This window comes from Eumetopias jubatus, unplaced genomic scaffold (genome assembly GCF_037043125.1).
Source record: "Eumetopias jubatus isolate StellerSeaLion01/CBP00866 unplaced genomic scaffold, mEumJub1_p1.0 scaffold_9, whole genome shotgun sequence".
In the NCBI taxonomy this organism is placed as follows: Eukaryota; Metazoa; Chordata; class Mammalia; order Carnivora; family Otariidae; genus Eumetopias; species Eumetopias jubatus.
Window position 1 is genome coordinate 75938181 of NW_028274815.1, and position 25615 is coordinate 75963795.

General features: G+C 45.0%; 1 protein-coding gene across 2 annotated transcripts; it reads left to right on the forward strand.

Annotated features, from left to right (window-relative positions):
* Positions 1-96: 96 nt before the first annotated feature.
* ABCG5 (ATP binding cassette subfamily G member 5) lies at positions 97-25553 on the forward strand. 2 transcript variants are annotated; one of them, XM_028104038.2, is made up of 13 exons: positions 97-242; positions 871-992; positions 7066-7202; positions 7291-7389; positions 11668-11800; positions 12891-13030; positions 13607-13736; positions 14199-14412; positions 14493-14698; positions 15485-15623; positions 19409-19594; positions 23898-24010; positions 25360-25553. In XM_028104038.2, exons 1-13 carry the CDS (start codon positions 97-99, stop codon positions 25551-25553), a joined length of 1959 nt encoding a protein of 652 aa, XP_027959839.1. The 2 variants fall into 2 exon arrangements, with proteins under 2 accessions (XP_027959839.1, XP_087882338.1); XM_088026212.1 differs by having other exon boundaries at positions 23898-24007.
* The last annotated feature ends 62 nt before the right edge of the window (positions 25554-25615 follow it).

Consider the following 25615-nt stretch of genomic DNA (forward strand, 5'->3'; position numbering starts at 1 on the left):
AGCCCGCGGGGGAGTGTGCTGCTGGCTCCTCTACTGAGGCCCCTCCGGGGAGAGTCCAGCACCCCAAAATTCGCCTGTGTCTGCTGTCTCTTGGCCATGAGTGAATTCCCATCTTTGATCCCTATGGGGTCCTTGGGGATCCAAGTAAACAGACGCCCCCAGAGCTCCCCAGAGGAGGTTCCTGCAGCTGCTTCAAAGCCTCGACACAGCCTGGGCATTCTCCATGTCTCCTACAGTATCAGGTAAGGCCATGCCTCTTTTGCCTACTGGGGACTTGGAGCTGGGCTTTGTTTGAGTTATGGTCATGATCCGAGGTGAGTGGGTCTTTGCTGGCTTTCCTCGCTAATGAGGGCCATGTGTGGAGGCTTTGGGCTCCCTCCTCAGTGGATCAAGGTGGAGAGAGGAGAGGGGAAGGGCTGCCAGTGGTAGATGAGGAGCAGTGGCGAATGGCCCCCCTTTTGCCCATGGGAAGACCTGGAAGCTATGATAGTGAGGCGGCTGTGCTCTGCTTTGTGCCCCTTAATCCCTTCCTGTTGTGTCCCCCTTGTGTACAGCCTGCACCATGGGGATGGAGAGGGCTTGGGGCAACACAAAGTGTAATGAAGCCTGGTGAAGGAATGCATGGTCAACTGAAGGAATAAACTGTGTCCTGTTTATCTCCCACACAGCCAAAGAGGGCTGGCATTCAGAGCAGCTCCTGGGCAGGGGCTTTACAGAGATGATCTTTCTCAGTCACTACCTGCCAGTGTCTACAGAGAAGGACACTGAGCCTCAAGCATATTTAGGAACCTGTCCAGAGACAACTGGGATCAGTGCTGGGGGACAAGGGTCTGGTCCCTTCTGGAACACCAAACTCCCTTTCCTTTAAAGCCACCGAGTTGGGCCCTGGTGGGACTTCACATCTTGCCGGCAGCGGTGGGACAGGCAGATCCTCAAAGATGTCTCCTTGTACATCGAGAGTGGGCAGATCATGTGCATCTTAGGGAGCTCAGGTAAGCTTGGGAAAGGAGTACTTCAAATTTACATTCTCAATGAGCATTCAGAAAAGGCTTTGGCTTGCTTTGAACATTGAGGAAATAGGTTTAAGTTGTAGCAGGAAAGCTACAAGTTTGATGCTAGAATGAAATCGAATGACATGTCTTACTGAATGGAATCTGGTACTAATGTGAAGCCTTCAGAGAGATCCTTAGAAAAGAATAAAGTCCTGCCTAACATGTCAGTTAATTCCTATTTCAAAGTATGGAAAGTACTGAGCATGGTGCCTGGCATGTAGGGGTGCTCAGTAAACACAATTCTCCTGATCTGTACCCTGCCAGGAGGCAGGACAAGGAATTAAGTAAGGACAAGGGTGCATGCTCATTTAGTCCCATATTCATTATTTTAAAAATTATGTATTTCAAATAGGCAAGAATAGCAAATAATATAAAGAATGTTTATATATTAATATCTGGTTTTATCAAATCTTTTGACAGATTTTTTAATTTAAATTCAACTTAGGGGTGCCTGGGTGGCTCAGTCGATTAAGTGTCTGCCTTCGGCTCAGGTCATGATCCCAGGGTCCTGGGATTGAGCCCTGCATTGGGCTCCCTGCTCAGCAGAGAGCCTGCTTCTTCCTCTGCCCCTCACCCCGTTTGTGCTATCTCTCTCTCTCTCTCTCAAATAAATAAAAAATCTTAAAAAAAAAATAAATTCAACTTAGTTAACATACCCTGTAAGGCTTTGTCAGATCTTAACATTATACCATATTTGCTTCAGATCCTTTTGTTTTTAAGGAATTAAGTATTACAGACTCCACTGAGGCCATCTGTGTGCCCATTTCCCACCTTCTTCTCCTCTTTCCTGGGATATCTATACTTGAGGCTGAATCACGGTTTGTCTTTGTGTCCCTGCATCAGCCAGTCATTGTCCTGGGAAGGTCTAGCCTCCAGAGAGGCAGCCCCTTATGTCTGAGGGCAATGCCCCGTGGGGATCACAGCTGTGAGTCCTTAGTAGCTGGAGGATAGGTGCATTGAGTCTGATGAGGGGCTCTGTGTGGACACCACAGGGTCCACTACACTAGGTTATCTTACACAATTTAAGGATGAAAGATTCTGACAAATTGGCTTCAGAGGAGCTTCCTGATTGAGTTCTTGCTTGCACTGACATTGTTGACATTTACTGGCACTACACGCTTGCATTATTCTCTTGAATAGCAACGGGTAACGCAAGTCTGTGACAAAAGTCAAGCACGGACAGCATCATTTGATCTGGGGAGTTGAAATCCATAGCCATTCCCCTGCTACAGCTGGTGAAAACTGGGTAACAATAGTAGCATTAAGAGTAAATGAGAAGGAATTCATTGACTAAAACTGTTACATTTTGCTGAGATTTCCTGTCTGTTCCTATTCCCAATTTTTAACCTTTTTTTTTTTTTTTAAGATTTTTATTTGCGGGGGGAGGGGCAGAAGGAGAGAATCTCAAACAGACTTCCCTCTGAGCTCAGAGCCCAACATGGGCTTCAATCTCATGACCCTGAGATCGTGACTGGGGCCAAAACCGCAAGTTGGACATTTAACCGACTGAGCCACCCAGGTGCCCCAAACCATTTCTAATATCCAGGGCCATTCTAATTTCCCTTTTGATAATTATATTTTTCTTTAAGAAGAAGAAAAGCTGAGTTCTTCCTATAATTTGTTGTTTGTTGCCTGCCTTCTGTAGGATTAGGATGGTATATTGCACACAATAAAGAATGAACTCATCTTCTCAGAAGGGTGTCCCACAAGCCAGTGTCACGCTTCATGCACATCTCAGGACAGTGGGTGGGAGGCCTTGATCTGGGAGCTCATGGGCTGGTTTCTGATGATACCTAATCATGGCTTTATGACAACATCTATCATTTTATATACTGACCATGGATTCACAGTAGACTGCAAGTTCCCCGGGGGTGGGAGCTTTGTCTTTGTTTTTTTTTTCCCTGCTGTAGTCTCAACAGCTAGACCAGGGCTGGCCACATAGTAGGTACTTAGTAAATATTTGTTGAATCACTGAGTAAACAAATCAATTCTATGAATTACTGTTAGTGTTTCACAAAATGATGATTTCATCTAACATAGGACTGTTTCTGAAATCGTTATCAGTGAGGCAAAAGAAGACTTAGGTGTTTAAAGTCTCATGACAAAATGGTATAATGCAAGTCTGCCTAGGGTCACCCAACACTCCAGGGGAGGGTAACTATATTTAACTCAATATTTGCCGTCATTTGGGACCTAGACTCTGGGCTACTTTCTCCCTTGCAGAGGCCTATTTAGTTAAAATTTCTGTCCTTCTGGGGAAGATAACCCTAAAGGTCATGGTTTTATTGCCCTGTAGGGCATTAACCTTTTGTTTTCTTTTTCCTTTTTTTATTGCGGTAAAATACAGATCAAACTTACCATCTTAACCATTTTTTTTTTTTTAAGATTTTATTTATTTATTTGACAGAGAGAGACACAGCGAGAGAGGGAACACAAGCAGGGAAAGTAGGAAAGAGAGAAACAGGCTTCCCGCAGAGCAGAGAGCCCAATACGGGGCTTGATCCCAGGACCCTGGATCATGACCTGAGCTGAAGGCAGACGGTTAACGACTGAGCCACCCAGGCGCCCCATCTTAACCATTTTTAAGCATACAGTTCAGTAGTAATAAATACATTCACATTGTTGTACAACCCTCTCTACCATACATCCCCCTAGCTCTTCATCTTGTAAAACTGAAACTCTGCACTCATTAAGCAATAATGCCCCAATGCCCTTGCCCCCAGCCCCACCATTATACTTTCTGTCTCTATGATTTTGACTACTCTAACTACCTCATATAAGTGGAATCATATTTTATTTGTCTTTTTTGTGGCTGGCTTATTTCACTTACCATAACGTCCTCAAGTTTCATCCATGTTGTAGCCTGTGTCAGACTTTCCCTTTTAAAGCTGAATGATACTCCATTGATATATATACCATATTTGCTTATCTAATCCCCATTAATGGACACCTGAGCTGCTTCCACATTTTAGCTATTGTGAATAATGAAATGAAGATGGTTGGACAAATATCTGTTTGAAACCTTGTTTTCAATTCTTTAGGGTATTTATGAAGAAGTGAAATTGCTGGGTCATATGGAATTGTTTTTAAGTTTTTAAGGAACCTCAAAAACTTGTTTTTCACTGTTTTTCACAGTGGCTATACCATTTTATATTCCCACCCATAGTGCACAAGGATTCCAATTTCTCCACATCCTCACCAACACTTGTTATTTTCCAATTTTTTCATAGTAGCCATCCTAAAGGGTGCAAGGTGTTATCTCATTGCAGTTTTATCTCTCTCTCTTTTTAAAGATGTTTATATTTGAGAGAGAGAGTACACACGCATGAGAGGGGTGGGCAGAGGGCGAAGCAGACTCCCTGCTGTGAGCAGGGAGCCCGATGTAGGGCTTCATCCCAGGACCCTGGAATCATGAACTGAGCCGAAGGCAGACGCTTAACTGACTGAGCAACCCAGGCACCCTCATTCCAGTTTTAATTTGCAGTTCCCTAAGGCTTAGTGATGGTGATTTATGTGCTTATTGGCTATTCGTGTATCTTCTTTGGAGAAATGTCTAAGTCCTTTTCCCAATCTTGAATTGGGTTCGTTGGTTTTTGTTGAATTTTAAAAGCTCTCCATATATTCTGGATATTAATCCATTATCAGATATGTGATTTGCAAATATTTCCACATCCTGTGGGTTGCCTTTTTACACTGGGGATAGTGTCTTTTTAAAAAAAGTTTAAGTAATCTCTACACCCCGTGTGGGGCTCAAACTTATGACCCCAAGATCAGGAGTCACACGCTCCTCCAACTGAGCCAGCCAGGCATCCCTGGGGATAGTTTCTTTTGAGGCACAAAATTTTAAAACTTTCAATTTGTCTATTTTTTTCTCTTGTTACTTGTACCTTTGGACAAGTATTCTAGGACATTAACTATTTCTAATTTTGCATCTTATTCTGAGCTTTTATTTTCTACTGATTATACATATTAGCTTCTTGTGCCCTTTTTTCCTTGTATTCTTTTTTTGAATGAACTTTTTCACTCTGCTAGTCGTTTCATTAATGAGTTAATAGATACTTGAAATATCTTACAAAGAGAGACTGTATCAGCCGTCCATTTCTTTTTTTTTTTTTTTAAGATTTTATTTAGAGCGTGAGAGAGGGCGCATGGCAGGGGAGGGGGCAGAGGAGCAGAAGGAGAGGGACAAGCAGACTCTGTGCTGATCATGAGCCTGACGCACGGCTTGGTCTCACAACCCTGAGATCATGACCTGAGCTGAAATCAAGAGTCGGACACTTGACCGATTGAGCCACCCAGGCACCCCCAGCCATCCATTTCTATGTAAAAAGTATCCCAGAACTAAGTGGCTTAAAACAATCTCTCAGGTATGAGTCAGAAATTTGGAAGTGACTTTGTTGGGTAGTTCTGTCTGGGGTGTCTCATGAGGTTGTAGTCCGAAGTCTGCTGGGCTACAGTCATCTGAAGGCTTGAGCAGGGCTAGAAAATCTTCCAGGGTGGCTCCCTTGCATGCTGGCTAGCAAGTTGGTGTTTGCTGTTGCTCAGTGAGAATGTGTTACATGAGAAGCAGAAGGCCCAAGAGAGAACCCTGAATGTCACCCAGAGGAGGCTGGGAAGGAGCAGCCAGACGAGCAGGATTAAACCAAGAGGATGAAGTAGCGTCAAAGCCAGAGAACAGAGATTTACAGAGAAAGGCAAGCAATAGTATAAATGCCGCTGAGAGGTCAGCACACAGGAAGGTGCCCACCAGATACGGCAACAAGGAAGCAACCTTGATGACCTCAGGGAGGTCAGTTTTGGTGTTGTGATGCTATCCAGACTCCAGGATATTTGCAGCTTTTGTCAGAGTGGAGATTGGATCCCAGAAACGGAAGGCAAGGTTAGAACCATGTAAAAGGCCTAGAATCATGACTGGGAAATTTCAGAACATGTTTTGAAAAACAACTCAAATGATGTCACCTTTCATTCCCCGCCCCTGCTTCCCACCCTGACCTCTATTGAAGATGCTGAAGCTAACTCTGAGCTCGGTCAGCCATGGGTTAGATAAGAAGGCCACTGCTATAGGAGCTTGGCTTATTCATCTTTGTACCCCTCATGGCAACAGGCAGTTTCTTTATAGTATTTGAACAAAAGATCTTCTCTTTGGTTTTGCACAAGTCATCATATCCTTGGTAGAATTCTCTTGCTATCTTTTCAGACAGTTCAGAACCTTCTGCCTATTTCCTCTGTTAATCTAACTTCTTAGGAGCCTGGTGATGCTGTTTCCTGTCTCCATTGACTCTCTGGGCTCATGTAGGTTTATGTCCACTATGAGCAGAAGGGATTGGCTGGTGCTTTATCCTAATGGTATCACCTAACTTCTAACCAGAGAAAAACCAAACCAGGGGAAAGCTCTTAGCAACTACCAGCTGGGTCATGCCCAAGGATCTCAGTGCAGGCTGAGGCCAACTTGATTTTACTAAAGGACTTGCTAGGCTAATGCTTCTCAGACTCTGATATGCATGGGAATTACCTAGGGATCTTGGTAGCAGAATGTGATTCAGGGGGCCGGGGCCTGAGATTCTGCATTTCTAGCAAGTGCTCAGGTGATGTTGCTGGTCTTCAGATCACACTTCATATCAAGGCTCTAGGTAGTGTTCCCTACTTTGAGGAACCACCAGATGACCCCTGGGTGGGGGGTTTCAGAAAGAAATTCAGATGTCCTAGATCCAAACTGCCTAAGTTTTCTTTTTATTCTGATCCTGTATTTTCTTTTTCAACTCAAAACAGCTGTAAAAGCCCATAAACAGGCAGACAAAGCCCCTCCAGTCCTGACTGGGATGAAAGAAATGGCTTGTCCCTCTGTGACTCAGGAGACAAGCCGGAAAGACTCATTGGTACCGTGAGAGTTTGACCCAGGGTGCTATGGAGAGAGCAAGTCGGTGCTAGACCAAGGGTACACCGAAGGTCTGGGGACAGCCCAGCAATGCCTCATGGAAGGAGTCCTCTCGGGCCTTGTTTTCTTGTCTCACAGGCTCGGGGAAAACCACGCTGCTGGATGCCATGTCCGGGAGGCTGCGGCGCACGGGGACCTTCCTGGGGGAGGTGGTTGTGAACGGCCGGCCACTGCACAGGGAGCAGTTCCAGGACTGCTTCTCCTATGTCCAGCAGGTGGGCACTTCCCGGGCCCCCGCCCCAGCCGTCCACAGCCTGGTCTCGGCCTGGCCACACTGATGCCTCCCGCCTCCCTCTCCCGCAGAGCGACACACTGCTGAGCAACCTGACTGTGCGTGAGACACTGCACTTCGTGGCACTGCTGGCTGTGCGCCGCAGCTCCCAGGGCTTCTTCCAGAGGAAGGTGGGTAGCCCCTGGCCTCCTGCGGCTCTGTTCCTCGGGGGCCAACCGGCGGGGGCTTCGCACCGCCCTTCCCTCCGCTTGCCCACTTCCCCCTTCATTCCTCATCCCTTTAGTCTAGACCTGTGCTGTCCAGTACGGCAGCCGCTGGTCACCTGTGGCTTTGAGCACTTGCCACATGGCCAGGCCTAACAGAGATGTGCTATGAATGGGAAATACAGAATTTTAGAAACTTAGTCTGAAAACACAGAATGTGAAATATCTTATTAATTTTTAAAATACTGGTTATAGGTTGAAATAGTAGTGTTTTGGCTGCACTGGGTTAAATATATTAAAATTAATTTCACTTGTTTCTAAAGTGTGGCTTACATTATATTTCTACTGGATGGCGCTGGTTGAGGGACTGTTTTTGAATAAAAATGGTGGTTTTCCTCACTGTACTTTGCCCTGTTGAGACTTTTCTCAACTTTCTTTGAGGCATTTTGAATGTGCCTCATCCAAACTAGCTTAAGTTAATGAAGGAAGGAATTATTGATTTGTCTACTCTTTCGAGGTTTCAATCTGTTCCTTTAAATGTATCTAATTTGGAAGTAGTCATAGGTAAGCCCATGGGGACCTTACCTGGAAATGTTGCCTCATTTCTGTCTAGACTGGAAACAGGGAACTAAGGATACATAGATATGCCACCTATAAAGCAGGTACAGTTCCCTGGGAAATAGGCCCTCAGAGCCACCAGAGGAGACCGGCAACATCTGCCTCAGAGGCTTCAGCAAAGCCACAGTGAGGTTCCACCTGGGCACACAAATTATATCTGCAGCTCAGGCTCCAGGGCTGGCCTTCTTTAATGCCATTGAGGCTCCAAGGAAATCCTCCATATCAGCTGAGGGTACACCATTTTTATCAGGCATTGCTGAGTCTGTCATCAGGGACTTGCTCAATCTCTCCCTGGCATTGGACTTTCGGACAGGGCTTGGAGAGTGAAATCAGGTCTAAGCTGTGTCCCAAGTACCAGAAGATTTGTTTGATATAATGTTCAGGTGAGTAAAGGTCATTCTTCTGTTTGAGAGTCCTAGACAGTGCTGAAGGATAGCTTTTACTCCAGAGGAGTCTTAGCAAGGAGCGTGGCTCTCAAGAAGGACCATCAGCCTCACAGTGATGCCTAGCTCCGTTTCCTTCCTGGAGGTTACCTTAGAGTGCTCAGAAGGCATTGCAAGGCTCTTACTATTCAACGGGGTTATACAGGCATACCTTGGAGATTCTACAGGTTTGGTTCCAGACCATGCAGTAAAGCAAATATGAAAATAGAGTCAAGTGAGTTTTTTGGTTTTCCAGTGCATATAAGTTAACGTTTACACTAATACTCCAGTCTGTTAGGTGTACAGTAGCATTTTGTCTAAAAAAGGAACCAATATACTTAATTTAAAAATACTTTACTGACACAGACACGAAGTGAGCAAATGCTGTTGGAAAAATGGTGCGAGTAGACTTGTTTGACACAGGGTTGCCACAAACCATCAGTTTGTAGAAAATGCACTGTCTGTGAAGTGCAGTAAAGTGAAGTGCAATGAAACAAGGTGTGCCTGTACTCTGAACTCTCATAGCTGGCTGGCATCAGTCAGGCTTTTTTCACACACAGTATTTCGCTGCATCCTTGGCATCATCCCTATGTGGGAGGCGTTATCTTCTGACACACAAGATTAAGATCAGACAGTTGGGAAGGGCAGAGCTGCAATGTGAACCCAGGCCCTCTAGCACCATCATGCCTCCTTGAGCTCCTGGGATCTCCAGAGCCCCATTGTGATGAGAGAAGATGGAGGTCTAGTTCAGCCCACACTGAGCACAGGCATGTTCACACGACTTGGTAGCCCTGATGGTGAGTGACAGAGGAGTCCATCTGCAGACCTTCTCTCTGCTTGCTTTAGCATTTCTGTCTCTAAAAAGGGCAGGAGAAGATCCTATTGGTATTTCGGTGGCAGAAATGCGGTCATAAACAGATTTTTCTGAGTTGGTGATCTACTTATATCCCATATCCCACTAAGAGAATGAATCTAAGAAAGCCACCGAACTCTTCCCCACAAAATGCACATGTTTGCATAAAATATTCAGAAAAATTCATGGATGCCTTGAAATTGATTGATGGCAAAAATTTTCCCCCTGGAGGCGCCTGGGTGGCTTGGTCCGTTAAGTGCCTGCCTTTGGCTCAGGTCATGATTCTGGGGCCCTGGGATTGAGTCCCACATCGGGCTCCCTGCTAAGCAGGGACCCTGCTTCTCCCTCTCCCTCTGCTGCTCCCCCTGCTTGTGCTCTCTCTCTCTGTCAAATAAAACTTAAAAAAAAATTCTCCCTCTGGTAAATGTTCTTCTGGCACTGGCAGTCCCTAAAAGTCCTGCCAAAGTTCTCTCTGCTTGAAAGTACATTCTGAGCAAATCCAGTCCACAGGGTGTAGAATCCTGACAAAGTAATTTAGTGAGAAGGAAGTGGTGGTGATAATAGAGGACAGAGCACAGCAGATCTCTCCTCTGAGGAACCTGAACATAAAGCTGTGCTTGACATGGGCAGGCTGTGTCTGCTGGACTGTTGGCTAATCCTTGAGCTTCATGGACCACTTGAGAGAACCCAGACAGTTCTCTCAGCCCCATCTCTGCCACTTGCTAATAGTGTGATCTTGGGCAAGTTATGCACGTCTCTGAGGATCTCTTTAATAATGTATCTCTCCTGGAGTTGATGTGAGGGATGAGTCAGTTTATCTGAGAACATAACAGCATAGAGGTTGATGATCCCAGTGCATCCCAAGGATCCCACGGGTTCCTTCTAAGACACTGTGAATTGCAATCCCAATAGTGTTTGCTAAACATGGGAGAGGCTTTGGAAAAGAGCATGGGACATATGAAACAGGTTAAATACATGTCTTCTCTGTCCATCCCTTCTGAGCCTGGGAGGGGCAGGCTTTTATTCCTTTCTTGCTGTTGCAGAGCAGATGAAAGGGATGCTCAGGAATCTGCCCTGGCTGGTGAGCACCTCAACCTGGCCATGTCAAGCAAAACTCAATTCCAGAATCCTTCTATGCTAATGGCAAAAGGAGAACCCTCTTTTTTCCAGAATAAATCATACTGGTTTATTTATGCATTTTTAACCTTGTTACTCCTTTGGATCTATTTCAGAGGTATTCCTTTTTTTAGTCAAACCTTCACCCATGCTGCTGATCCCACCGCCTGGCTCCACTGGAACTTTGTTCCACAGATATCCCCTCTTTTACTTCAGCCTGTTGTTATTTTTTAATGCAGTGTTTTCTTTTTTCATTATAAAAGTAACAAAATCTCATTAGAGGTATATGGGAACGAAACTCATTACCATATATATAAGTATTTTCAGTCTGTTTCTAGCTCCTTTCCCCAGGGCCCTATGCAGATAAGGGTAATCAGCAAGGCAGGGCCAGAAAGAGAGATTTTTGGGGTCTCTGGAGATAGGCTAAGCTGGGGAAGGAAAGGAGGGGAAGGGAAAGGCCACCTTTCTTGATTAGAAAGTCAATAAAGAACTTTCCTAGTTGTTATTGTTGGGGAGTTGAGGGAGGAGGAGTAAGGAGATGGTTTCAGGGAGTGGCAGAGTCTAAGATAAATAGAGTGAGGAGAAGTGGGGGTCAGGACATTAAGTGTGGCTGCAGGTTATAAACTGGTCCCCTGGAAAGTTTTCAGAGAGAGTTAAATAAAGATTGGCATTGTTTTTAATTACTTTTGGTAGCTGGATTATATTTGATGCAAAATCACACTGAGATTGGACTACACAGGACTCCGGGACTTATTTGGGTTACATAAGGACAGCCAAGATTCGTTCAAACCAAATTGGGCTTTTTTTTTTTTTTTAACATATAAAACACTTATTATAATAAAATTACAAAAACCAAACACTTAAAAAAAAACTGTATTGTACCTATGCCTTAAGGGGATTTTTCTGTATGCTGGACTTAATGCAGCACCTGAAAATAGGAGTCCAGTGACCTCTTCATTATCCTGGTGAATTTCCCTGAAACAAATACAGTTTTTGCTGCTCTAGAGACCTTTGAAAAACAGTTATTCATTTTAACTTGATAACATGTATTATATTATGACTTAGACCAAATTGGGTTTTATCATAATAGGCATGTTCTCGCTAGGGTTTGATGAGTCTGAAAGTGGCCTGAGCACTCAAGGGAAGCATGCTGCCTCTCCCATGCCATCAGTACTCCATGAATTGGAGCAGCAATCCAGCAGTGGCCAGCCTTCCTGGACCTTGTGTCTCCTATAGGTGGACGCAGTCATGGTGGAGCTGAGTCTGAGCCATGTAGCAGATCGACTGATTGGCAGCTACAACCTTGGGGGGATTTCCAGTGGCGAGCGGCGCCGGGTCTCCATCGCAGCCCAGCTCCTCCAGGATCCCAGTAAGTGGGTCCCAGAACTGCTACCTGGGCATCTTCCATGTGTCTGCAGACATTTTCTGTCCTTTTTTTTTTTTTTTTTTTTTTTTTTAACACTCTCCATTTAGAAAGGGGTTTGTGTGGAACTGACGTTACCAAGGTTTTTCACACTGGGGACCCAGTTTGTTTGGAAATACTACATAGTTCCTGATGCTATCCTCTCCCAAGTACAAAACAGCTCTTGGGCTTGGAAACACTGCATTGTGGGGGCTATGGAAAGCCAATGAGTTTTGGTGTGCCTAGAAGAACTTTAAGAAATGGCAGGAATTAAAGGAGGACTTTGATACACAAAAAAGTGTGTATTTTGGAGGAGCTATCAAGATGGGGTAGCCAGTCACCGGCCTCTCCTGCCAGGTTTGGTTATTCTCCCCACCACTGGGGAAATCTCAGCTCGTACAAGCACCTGGAAAAGGATGTGCTGCACCTGGATACCCCACTGGGGCACACTACAACTGCTTGCTCTTCAGATGGTGGTTGGTCACTAGAAGGCAAAGAGAGATGCTCTTAAGATCCCTTCTCACCTTCTGGGTAGAAATAACCACAGTTGAACCCTCTGACGAATCTAAATGCCTATCCCAGCTCAGACTTTGTTTTATGGGGCAGAGTTTTTTGCCGTGCAAAGACCCTGTCAGTGTTGGAAAGTGCTCCACGTGAAGTGAGGTTGTCTTTTTAACCAGCCTCTTCTCAGCCTTTTGAAAACAACTTGGTGCCCACTCGCCAGCCCTTGTTCTTTGTCATGATCCTCTGGACAGAGCCCAAACAGTCCATAGTACCATGTGAGAGGCCTGATCTTGTTGCAGCCCTCTCCCATCAAGGATTAAGGCCAAGATGTGCTCTGGAGCTGGGAGGTGGGTCCTCTGAGGTCAGGTTCCTTCGCTTGGGCTCAGGCTGAAAGCCAGTTTACATGCAGGTACTTCCCACAGTGCAGTGTTTGGATAGGGTAAGACGGGATGGGGTAAGGCATCTCAGAAAGGAACTGTTCAAAATTCTGAGTTTAGAGTCCATAGCCCAGTCCTGTCAGTGACTCAGAAACCCAACCCTTCCTTGCCTGCAGAGGTCATGCTGTTTGATGAGCCTACTACAGGCCTGGACTGCATGACAGCAAATCAGATCGTTGTCCTCCTGGCAGAGCTGGCTCACAGGGACCGCATTGTGATTGTCACCATCCACCAGCCACGCTCTGAGCTCTTCCAGGTGAGGGGGAATCTTGTTCCTGCTTAACTCGTCAAGGGTGGATAGATGTATGTGTTGAGCTGGGGATCATGAGGTTGAGAGGGGCTCAACCAGAGCCCTTGGGGCCAATAGCTCCTGATATGGGAAGGGCACCTGCCATGTACCAGATACTTTCTATGCACTAGATCATTTAGTCCACACAACAGTCCTATGAGGTGGGTATCAGTATTGTCACTTTACAGAAAAGAGGGAGACTTAGAAATGATGCAAAATTGAGTCAAGGATCTGAGATTAAATAAATATCTAGTCCAAGGTCACTCACTCAGGAGCATGGCTGGTCCTCAAACCCAGAACCACCGGCCAGGTCCAGGAGTTCTTTTCCACTCCAGATGTGATGCTGGGCCCAGGCCAGATGCAGCACGATGGACACTGGCAACGGAGGCTAAGAAAAATAGGGACACACACTGTGTGTCTCCAGTGGCCACAGTAAGAATCCTGATGCATGGCTGAGATCAACAGGGACTCACTGCTTGGAAATTTATTCTCCAGAGGATATGGTGACCTGATATACACTAATGCCATCGATTTTCTCATCAGCTCTTTGATAAAATTGCCATTCTGAGCTACGGAGAGCTGGTTTTCTGTGGGACACCAGCGGAAATGCTTGATTTCTTCAGTGGCTGCAGTTACCCTTGTCCTGAACATTCAAACCCTTTTGACTTTTATAGTAAGTTTTTTTTCCACATTTCCCATCGTGAATGTTCATTCAATTTTATCATCTCAGATTTCTGCCTAGATGTCAACAGCACTAGTGGATTTTATTCTTGCTTTTGTTTTGGTGATTTCACTCTTTAAGGAGTTAATTTGGCCGGGTCAGTTAACTTGCCATAGATGACCTATCAGAATGAGGTGGGGGACCTCTCTTAAATTGCTGCATGTCCACTTTGTCAGAGAAAAATCAGCTGAGTTTCTAAATCCTCCCAGACAGCCCCAGTTGAAACCTCAAGGCCTTGCTGGTAGCTTTAAAATATTCTGATTTTATAGGTGGGCGTGATCACCAGGTGTTACTCTGATGGGATGAGGCATTAGCTAGTACTCCTGAATCAATGATGAAACATATTATTAGCCATTGTGCATATATATGCATTTAAAAACATATGGGTCATTTCTTTTGGGAAAAAAAAATTAGTGGACCTGACATCAGTGGATACCCAAAGCAAAGAACGGGAAATAGAAACCTGCAAGAGAGTTCAGATGATTGAATCTGCCTACAAAGAATCAGCAATTTATCACAAAACCTTGGAGAATATTGAAAGAACAAAACACCTGAAAACATTACCAATGGTTCCTTTCAAAACCAAAGATTCTCCTGGAGCTCTCTCTAAACTGGGTGTTCTCTTGAGGTAAGAGCTTCACCCTGTTTTAGGTGGCTAGACATCCACCAATAAAAGAAAAAATTAAAACAGGGTTATTTGGCTTTCAGGAGAGTGACGAGGAACTTAATGAGAAATAAGCTGGCGGTGATGATGCGTCTTGTTCAGAATCTGATCATGGGTTTGTTCCTCATCTTCTATCTTCTGCGGGTCCAGAACGATGTGCTGAAGGGTGCTGTCCAGGACCGTGTGGGGCTCCTATACCAGCTTGTGGGTGCCACCCCATACACAGGCATGCTCAACGCTGTGAATCTGTGTGAGTGCCTGTGCCCAGAAGATGCACCCCAGGGACAGGGAGGGCACTTCCTCTCTTCCTGATTATCTCCCTTCTCCATCCGGCATCTTGCAAGACTCCATCGTTATAAGAGTACTTTGCTGAGCTAAACTTGGCCTTCTCCAGATTCTCTCCCTGGGGAAGGGTTAACTACTGAGTTACTAACATCATAGTTGAATTAGTTCACCAAGTAGATCTCCCTGAGGGTCGAAGCATCCAGGGAAACATGGAGTTAGGAGCTGCTGATGGGGCAGGGTTTGGGAAGGGTTTTTTAAAAAATCATTCTTAGTATTCCTATCTTCGCCATTAGGATGTGCAGCCCCTGGGGGCCCAGATACCTGCCAACTTTGCACTATTCGTTTTGGAGCCGATTTTAGGACGGCTAGCACCTAATTTTCAAACTCCGTGAGAATCCAGAAATAATACCTAGTTGCCTGATGTTCTGTGCCAAGACCCTGCACAAAAAGAGGACAGACTACCTCACATCATTCATGGCCTTTTTGCACATGTGTTCTTGAATTTGTGTCTCTGACTTTAGAGAGAAGGAAATAAATTTTGACAGCTTTTGCAACGATATTGTAATTCATAGAGTTCTGTGGTGGGAAGTATTTACAGTTCTATGGATAGCAGGTTCCCTCTTTCCATGACTAGGGAGCCCCAGCTGGTCCCCACCACCCAGCCCTGACAACTCAAATTCAGTTTGGGCTAGCCCTCCTTCCCTTAGCTGTGTGGTGACCAGCTATTCTGAAACCTGCCTTCTGTGCCCAGTTCCTGTGCTGCGAGCTGTCAGCGACCAGGAGAGCCAAGACGGCTTATACCAGAAGTGGCAGATGCTGCTGGCCTACGTGCTGCACGTGCTCCCCTTCAGTGTCCTTGCCACCATGATGTTCAGCAGTGTGTGCTACTGGTAAGGGGGTGTTCAGAGGTGTTCAGTCCTCCTGGGTCAGGCCTCCTGGCAAGTTCTAGATGGCTGCTGGTACTGATGGAGGTGGAGCTCCAGGGTGAACAACTCCCTCTTCTTGGCCCTGGAGGTCTGTCTTTGCCCATTAATGCCCAGTACAATGTCCTGTGCTTCCGGACAAATAAAAGAACCCAGCTGGGGCCACATGGGACCTGAGAGCAGACCCGCAGGACTACATGGTGCCAGGGACTGGCATGTCTCACATACTCTGCAGGGTCTGGGCAGAGAAGATTGCCCTGAAGTTGTTGGGATCCAGGTGCAGAGGCAGCAAGCAGTTGCCAAATCTCAGTGAAGCATGGTTCCTGGGCTCCTGTCAGCTGGAGTGGCAACCCACCTGTGGCATCACGGTTGGGCTGGCGTGAGGGGGCTTGAGCAATGGGAGAAGGGCTATGGGAAGAGGCACTGGGGCACCACGAAGCATCCTTGATGTTCTTAGGTGTATAGACATTGCTGCTTTTTGTTTCTTAGAGCTTTCCAAAAATATAGGTCTTGGTGCAGGTGATTTTAGAAGTTGGTATCATTCTGGAGAGTGACAGAGGCAGAACCACTTGCTCTGAGTTAGCAGGGGGGTGGTTTCCCCACTGAGGGTGATGGCAGTCATCACCTGTAAAGGTGGTGCTATAATCATCCTTGTTTGTAAAGGAGCAAACTGAAGTACAGATCGGCTAAGTATCTTCCCCATCTCACATCCATTATCCCAGTTAATTACAAAGGAGAACAAGAGCCCATTTGGTTGAGAGAACAACTTGAGAGATGAACATCATTCCAATGGATAGAAAAGGGAGCAAGGGCATAAGTTCAGGAGCAAAAACATGTAAGACCTTTCCAGAGAAAAGATTCAGTTGTGCTGTGGAAATGAAGGATTGGAAGCAGTAGTGAAAGATAGGACTGGCCCCTCCAGTGGGGGAGGTGTGGAATGCCAGGCTAAGGGGCTGAAGTGGACTTGATAATGGGACATAGGAGGGGATTTTGAACCAGGGAGTGGCCCATCTGTGTTGGACTCTGGAGGATGAGGCTGGCACGCCTTGGCAGCAGACTGGAGTTAGGGCACGGACAGCAGACAGCCCAGTGAGGAACCTTGGCAACAGTCTGTGGGAAGGATAGAGGCCCAAACGGAGAGAGCAGCAGTGGCAACAAAAGGGGAGATCACTTTGAAATGCTGGGAAAGTGGAATCGAATGGGCTCAGAAACTGAGTGGATTTGTTGGTCATACAGTCATGGATGATGCCTGAGTTTTCCGCCTAACAGAGTGGGATGGTGACAACATCATTATCAGGTTTGCCAGGAAAGAGAATGGATTTGAACACGTTGCATCTAGCATGCTACAGGACACCCGACTGGACAGGTCAATCTGAGGTTTGAGTGGTGGGTTGCAGCAGAAAGAAAAAGAGGAGTGAGGGGGTAAGGGCCTGGGAATGGATTTTATAGGAGAGAGTACTGGAAGGGGAGGAAGCAGTCTGAGTGTAAACCTCAGGAGGCACATTCGGAGGGTGGAAAGAGGAAAGCGATCCAATGGCAGAAGCAGAGGTGGTGGTCAGACAGGAAGAAGGAGAAGCAGAACCAGGCAGCATCAGAGAAGCTGGGGGAGGAGAGCATTTCAAAGAGGTGTAATATATCCATTCAAATTGTAGAGCTTCACAGAGATGAGGCATCAGATCAGGAGGTCTTTGGCAGTCTTCCCAAAAGGAGCTTCAGTAGAGTGGTGGGGTGCAAGTCAGATTCACAAGGGAACAAGTAAGGAGGGAGAGGGAAGAAGCAGATGCTGCTTGAGAAGCTTGGCGGTAGAGGATAGGATGACGAGAAGGCAATGGCACACATGGTTCTCAGGCTCAGGGAATGGATGTTTTAGGATATGGTAAATAAGACCGTCAGGAAAAACCATTAGATTGAGAGTTGATGAAACTATATCAAAAGAGAATAATTCACAGATCAAGTTTCCAGGGTAGTGCAGGGTAGGGATAGGTGAATCCGGATAACAGAAAATCAAGGAGCAAGTAGGTGGGATCCACTTGGCAAAGAAAGGGGGAAAAGAGAGAGCGAGAGAGAGAATGAGCACAAGACCTGGAAGATGAAAAGTGAGGGAGGATAAAGATAGCGAGAAACTCATAAAGTGGGAGATGAGTCCATCTGAGCACTGGGGAGAGAGTTTGACATTGGGGCAGGGGTAATTTAAAGTAGAGGTATATGTTAGACATAAGGGACATGCCATTGGAGCCCAGTAAGCAATGAGAAAAAATTAGGGGTCTAGGAGTCAGGTGAGGCAGAGTGGATCTGATTAGTACAGTAATAGGCCCTGTTCAGCACACCTTCAGGGAGAGAACTTGAGTGAAGGAACAGGGCTCCCAAGGTGTGGGGATTGGTAAAGCAAGGAATAGCAGAAGGGGGTAAGGACCCGAGGCAGCCTGGGGTTTGGGGAAATAGGCGACAGGAGGGACGCCATGATCAGAGAGAGCACTTTTCAGAATCTGAAATCTTGGGAAAGAGGAAGAGTTCTGAGTAACATTTAAGTCCAAGATTTGGTGAATGATGAAGATTAGGTGGGTGGAGCCACGGGAACTGACCAGGTTACCTAATTAGGAGGCACTGATGTCGATGACTGATCAGGAAGGTTAAAAAGACCTTGAGGATGATGATAGTGGACAGGAATGCAAAGACTGACCGTGGTCCAGATGCTCTAAAATCATCAAAAGTGAGAGAATGTCATAAAAGCCACAAAGGATTGCACTGGGAAAGAGAATAGTACAAGCAAACTTCATGATTTGTATAAGAGGAAAGATAGATGGCCTTGGAGAGTGGTCAGGAGGCATGCATAGAAGACATGCCAACTCCTTTTCCTTACTCTCCAAATGGAAGAAAGAGCAACCATGTCTAACGGTTGTTGAGGACATGCTATCACCAGGGAAGTTATTTAGTGGAAGGAATATAAGAGTTAAGGGGCATGGATGTAGGGAGGTCTGATTACAAGAAAATGAAGATCAAATCAATGGAAGGGGCTGGTAGAATAAAAGACAAGAATGGAATGGAACAGACCTGGGAGGGCTAATTCACCAGAGGATGGTGGCAGTGAAGGGTTTACATGCTGGCAGCAACCCCACATAACGGGGATGGAGGGGCGGGGAAGCAGGCTGAATGAGCCCTTAGCACTGGGAGAGTAGGCTAGCTAAGGTAGGAGCAGTGCCAGCTAGGCAGAACATGGTTATTTATGGAGAAGCCTGGAGAGTTCAACCACTCTACTGATTGCCCCGGTTGTGACCACTGTTCAAGCGTTAATATTTTTTTTAATCTTTTTTTTTTTTTTTAAAGATTTTACTTATTTGACAGAGACACAGCGAGAGAGGGAACACAAGCAGGAGGAGTGGGAGAGGGAGAAGCAGGCTCCCTGCTGCGGGGCTCGATCCCAGGACCCTGGGGATCATGACCTGAGCCGAAGGCAGATGCTTAACGACTGAGCCATCTAGGCACCCCGTGCGTTAATATTTTCCTCTGAGAACTGAAGGAGCTGTAAAAGGGAAAAGGTGGCACACTAAATTGGAGCCAACAGAAACAATCTGTGCTAATGGATGGTGTCAAAGTTTGGCTCTGTTCCTAAAAGGCCTTTCAAAGGGGAGTTGGGCTTACCCTGCAAACTCTTCCCACCCACTAACCACCATGGACTTAGTCATAGAAGGCACGTGTGGTATTTTTCTTAAATGATCCTTGGAGAGGAAACTAAAGACCTTCTGTTTTTCTAGGACTCTGGGCTTATATCCTGAGGTTGCCAGATTTGGATATTTCTCTGCTGCTCTCTTGGCCCCCCACTTAATTGGTGAATTTCTAACTCTTGTGCTACTTGGTATGATCCAAAACCCAAATGTGGTCAACAGCATAGTGGCTCTGCTCTGCATTGCTGGGATACTTGTGGGATCTGGACTAGTAAGGTAAGATTTGACAATTCAAAGGCTTTTCATTGATGATTTGTGGTTAATGATCACTCGATAACGAGAAATTAAAAGGAGAGAAATTGCAGAGGAGAGCCATGTGATACTGGCTAAAGATATGTATTACCTTATGGTCTGGAGTGTTTATAGTGCTTGCTTATCATCATTATTTAGATCTGTTTACCATTTGTTCAGTTAAAATGTCTTCACACTGAGAATCAGGAAATGACAATTTAGGCATGTTATTCATATGATTCACATGTAGTAACAAGAGGAAAACCAATACATCCTCCGGAAAAACAGCCTATTATTACAAGGTAAATAGCATGCATTTAATTCATTCCTGCCCTGGCACTGTGGAGTGTCTCTATTCTGGTTCTCAATTCCCAGTTTCTTTTAGGAAGTAAGACCAGTCAGATAAGAGCTTGTATGATAAAAGACTGACCAAGAAAATACCAGGACTAGAAGGACACGCACACTAAATGTTAACCGTAATTATCTCTGGGTAGTAATTGATTTTAATTTTTTCTTCATATTTTCCTTTGTTTTGTGAGTTTTTATAATAAAGCCCTTTATAAGCAAGAAAAAACATATACACACACATTTTATTTATTTATTCTTAAAGATTTTATTTATTTATTTGACAGAGAGAGACAGCGAGAGAGGGAACACAAGCAGGGGGAGTGGGAGAGGGAGAAGCAGGCTCCCTGCTGCGGGGCTCGATCCCAGCACCCTGGGATCATGCCCTGAGCCGAAGGCAGATGCTTAACGACTGAGCCACCCAGGCACCCCCATACATACATTTTAAAAAAGCGGTAGCTGGGGGCACCTGGGTGGCTCAGTCGTTGGGCGTCTGCCTTCGGCTCGGGTCATGATCCCAGGGTCCTGGGATCGAGCCCCGCATTGGGCTCCCTGCTAGCGGGAAGCCTGCTTCTCCCTCTCCCTCTCCCCCTGCTTGTGTTCCCTCTCTCGCTGTGTCTCTCTCTGTCAAATAAATAAATAAAATCTTTAAAAAAAAAAGCTGAAAGGGTGGAAAATTTTAGAAGGGTGACAGTGGTCACAGGCAGGTGATGTGAGCGGGATCTAGATGAACTCTATGGGTCCCTGAGGAAATGTGAAGGTGGCTGGTTCTTTGATTTAAAAAAGCTCCAGAGCATCCGCTATATGTAATTATATTTATATATTTAATTATTTAACTCTCAGAGCAGTCTATGTTCGGGTAAGAAAACTCAGCTCGGACTTGACTTTGCTCTAGTCAAGCCATTGTGAAGACCCAGGCTGCACGCAGCTCCCCGGAGAGAGGACTGACCCAGGAGTCAGAGACTTCCTCTACCATTTATCTGCCGCATAACCACAGGCAAATCACTTCTCTATCTAAATTAGTTTCCTCATTTATAAAATGGAGCTCATCATCTCAGCCCCACCTGCCTCAACAGGAGAAGCAAATGAGATAATCAACAGGAAAGCACTTAGTAAGCTGTAGTGAGTTATATAAAGGTGAAATATTATAAAGCAAAGTGAGCTGGTTTTGGTCAGTTAAGGAGGACTATGCTTAGGATGCCGTTATTACATTGTATTTGTGTTGCTTAAGTGATTGTTAGCATCTGTAAAAAATGCAGAAATCAAATCAAGCCAGCAAAGTACACATCCAACGTTGGGCAGGATCTCCTCTTGAATGTTTGAATCATTACCTGTTCCAATCAGTCTGGCACTATTTTGTATATTTGGTTTGTAGAAAAAGGGGATTCATTGTTCTGAAAAGAGAGGCAGTGGCCAGCATTACCAAAGGCTCCTGGGTTTTTTGCAAAACGTCAACATCCAGGCTTCACCTGGATTCTACTCCAGTCACTGAATTGAAACTCTTCTCTTCAGGAGCCAGCCACATCAACCTCCTAGTCATAAAGTTCACATTCTTCCCTCAAGTCATCGCCTTTCCTGACTGCCTGCCTGCAACATTTGCATTTTTGGCTACCTCCTCCTTTAAACACAAACAGAAATAGCTTTGTTCTTTTTACTTACAAAATAATGCAAGTTCTTTGGGGGAGAAACTGTCACAATACAGAAGCATATAAGGAAGAAAGTAAAAGTTACTGAAGTCTCAAAACCAGTTAAATTTTGTTGTGTATCTTGCTAGACTCTTACATAATTTTAATTTTTTTTTTTTAAAGATTTTATTTATTTGACAGAGACACAGCGAGAGAGGGAACACACGCAGGGGGAGTGGGAGAGGGAGAAGCAGGCTTCCCGCCGAGCAGGGAGCCCGATGCGGGGCTCGATCCCACGACCCTGGGACCATGACCTGAGCTGAAGGCAGCCGCTTAACGACTGAGCCACCCAGGCACCCCTCTTACATAATCTTTAATGAAAATGAGATTGTACTATTGTGAAGGAGTTAAGTATGCATTTAACGATATAATGTGGACAGTCCCGTGTCAGTAAATTTAGATCTATGGTTTCTTTCGCTCTGAAATACTCCAAGGATTTCTATGACGTAGCCTTATTGTCCCCCCGTGTCTTTCACAGACCTGTTTGTGTCCCTTTGCCACCCGCACGAAGCCTGCCTGCTGTCCCCTTGGCTAGCTCAGCTCTCTCTAAAACCCCATCATAGGCTGCTTCTGTTGCAGCCTTCCTTTCAAAGGATGGCAGCCTCTGGAGGCCAGTAGCTGTGCCTCATTTGCCATTACAGTTCTTCTCAGTGGCTGGCCCACGGCCTTGAACCAAATAGGTTTGCAGAAAATGTGTGCTGAATTGAATGAATGAATGATGACTGTCTCTCCCGGGACCGCCCTCACACTGGAACAGTCACCATCTTCTTTGGGTTTCTTCTTTGCTGTCAAACCACAAATGCGTGTGGAGCTTTTACGTGTAGTATTCCACCCTGTGTGGTGCACTGCAAATGAAGGCATGTGGTTCCTACCTCAAGGAGGTAACTTTCCAGCCCGCCTCTCATGACCATCATCCTGTAGCAGGCCTTGGTCATCTTACACTTGAACTACTGCTGTCACCGTCTCCCTTTTGCTTTTCTGCTTTTCCTAATCTGCCCCTATTATGGTCCCTCTACTTGCTGGTGCCACATTAATTTTCTTAGAACACTGATTCTATGGTCTTTCAATATCAACCCTCTGCAAGGGTCCAAAATAGCAGGTTCTTGGCTGTCATTCCAAACTCAGCTTCAGATCCTCTGTTGCAGCCCTTCTGGCCCATTCAGTCGCATATGCAGTCCTTGACGCGCCTGTGCTCACACTGTCCTTCCTTCCTAGAATGTCCTTTCTCTTCCCTCCTTCTTCCCCAGGTTCCTACCTAGCCTTTCCAATTCGCAGCCTCTCAGTGGGCAGATTGAATTTTGTGCCTTAGAACATTGCCAATAACTGAAAGTCACGGGGCTTGGGGGTCACATGGGAATAGGTGAAAACCATAAATACTAAGTACAAGAATGTCATGGACATGTGGTGCTGGACTATTATACTTGGCACAAATCGTTTACCACTGTGTATTTTTATAGTCTTAAGGATATGTATTCTATGTCCCCAATTACATTGTGAGTTCTCTAGGGGTAGGATACTTCTTTTTGAATTCCTCAAGCACTTAGAACTAGTGCCTCGCAAATAGAAAGAATTTAATACATATTTGTTGATTTATATAAGTTATATAGTGGACAGAGGAGGCCATAAGTCAGCAAAAAGACTGAAGAGGGGACAGAGTTCATTTTCACAGCAAAAACCTGCTTGGCTCTCTCCATCCTCTCCCCTTGTATCATAGTTAATTCTCACTTCACACACTAGCTCCTTCAAATCTCTGTTTAATCACAAATATCCTCCTCTAAAGTGATGTGTTAGGTGTGTTTTCTTTCATGTTTATATCAGTGGTGCTTATCAAAAAAAATTAGACACCAATCCATCATCAGGGGATTGTTAAATTAAGATTTCTACTGTAATGGACAACCCAAGCTATAATTAAAAATGATGGAGTGCTATGCTTACTGACTTGGAAGGCTGCCTGACACATATGTTTGGTTGAAAAAAAGCAGGTTAGAAAAGAGCATGAAGACTGTGATTCCACTTACGTAAAATTTTATAAACAATACATGTTACACGTATCACCAAAATGTTAACCATAGTTATTTCTGGGCAGTGGTGTATCTTTATACTTCTCCGTACTGTTTTTCACAGTGAGCAAAATTTTTATAATGAGAGATAAAAACTGTATTCAAAATGGGAAACATAAAATGTGGGTTGCCTTTCTCTTCATCTGGTAGGACCTGTTACCAGAGCGTACTGAATTTCAGCTCACTCTTTTTTCTTAGAAACACAGAAGACATGTCCATTCCTTTTAAAATCTTCAGTTATTTTACATTCCAAAAATACTGTTCTGAGATTCTTATAGTCAATGAGTTCTATGGACAGAATTTCACTTGTGGTAAGTACTCTCTTTTGGAATATTATTATTATTATTTTTTTTACATATTACTCTGAGGAAGCAGTTTCCTGAGGGAAATGTATTTTTTAAGTAAAAGCTGTATTTTGTAATAGATTTAAAACCTTGTTTTGAAATATAAGTCTAACAGTTTCTCTGATTTTTAAAATAAAAGTCAAGTTAGTCACCTGTCAAAGGCCCACAGCTTAAGGCCACTCTGATGTTTTTAGAAAACAGTAGACCTGGGGCACCTGGCTGGCTCAGTCGGAAGAGCATGCAACTCTTGATCTTGGGGTTGTAAGTTTGAGTCCCACATTGGGGGTAGAAATTACTTAAAATCTTTAAAGAAAAATGATGGACCTAATGTACACCAAGGTAAACTCTAGTTCTAGTATACTCTGGGTAGAATCAGTTTTTTTGTTTTTGTTTTTCTAAGATTTTATTTATTTGAGAGAGCATGTGTGCATGCGAGTGGGGGGTAGGCAGAAGGAGAGAACCTAGAGCAGACTGAGCGTAGAGCCGTACACGGGGCTTGACCCCAAGATCTTGAGATCAAGACCTGAGCTGAAACCAAGAGTGGGATGCTTAACCGACTGAGCCACCCAGGCACCTAAAATCAGTTTCTGTACCTACTGAACAGAACAGGTTGAAGCAGCTTGCAGTGGCTTCTTGTTCCCTAAAAACATGTAGTATATAGCTGAGTAAAGCCACTTTTGGCAAAAGTCTGTTCCCCAATCCCATGAGAGGCAGTGGGAGTATAACAAGGTCCTTCTGGCCATGGAAATCCCAGGCCACTTCACAAAGGCAACTAAAGAACAGGGCAGAATTTAGTAGTTCTAAATATAGGTGGTAAAAGCAGTAACCTTAGGATATTCAGTACTAGATGATCATAAGTGATCATGATTTTTATCAGTACTATGGTAATGAGTTTATACCCCGAATGGAAACAAACCCACCTTTTTTTTTTTTTTTTTTTTAAGATTTTATTTGACAGAGACACGGCAAGAGAGGGAACACAAGCAGGGGGAGTGGGAGAGGGAGAAGCAGGCTTTCGCTGAGCAGGGAGCCCGATGTGGGGCTCCATCCCAGGACCCTGGGATCATGACCTGAGCCAAAGGCAGACGCTTAATGACTGAGCCACCCAGGCACCCCGAAACAAACCCATTTCCATCTTCAAATGAAGCCAGGGCCCAGAACACTCACTATTGTTTCATCTAAAAATGAATTCCAGTGTCTCTTAAATGTCCTGTATCTTTCATGATGAAGGGTACTCAGGGGGCAGTTGGTAAATACTTGTTGATGAAAGTACCTGGGAAGCATCATATCTGATACTGTCCATCTTTTCCCTGCAGGCAGCTCAGATGGTTCTGTGACAGCTAATCCAATTTGTGCCTTCACTCAAGGAATTCAGTTCATTGAGAGAATCTGCCCGGGTGCAACATCCAGATTCACAACAAACTTTCTGACTTTGTATGCCTTTATCCCAGTTCTTGTCATCCTAGGAATAGTTGTTTTTAAAATAAGGGATCATCTCATTAGCAGATAGTAAAGAACATTGCTGCGAAAATGACCTTAAGCCCTAGATGTGCAGGACTATTTTGAATGTCT

Bases quoted from the DNA above. Each gene is read 5' to 3' on its own strand.
- ABCG5 (XM_028104038.2), top strand. From the start codon at position 97: ATGAGTGAATTCCCATCTTTGATCCCTATGGGGTCCTTGGGGATCCAA. The intron at 993-7,065 runs GTAAGCTTGGGA...CTTGTCTCACAG, and splicing joins GTGCATCTTAGGGAGCTCAG to GCTCGGGGAAAACCACGCTG. The intron at 7,390-11,667 runs GTGGGTAGCCCC...TGTCTCCTATAG, and splicing joins AGGGCTTCTTCCAGAGGAAG to GTGGACGCAGTCATGGTGGA.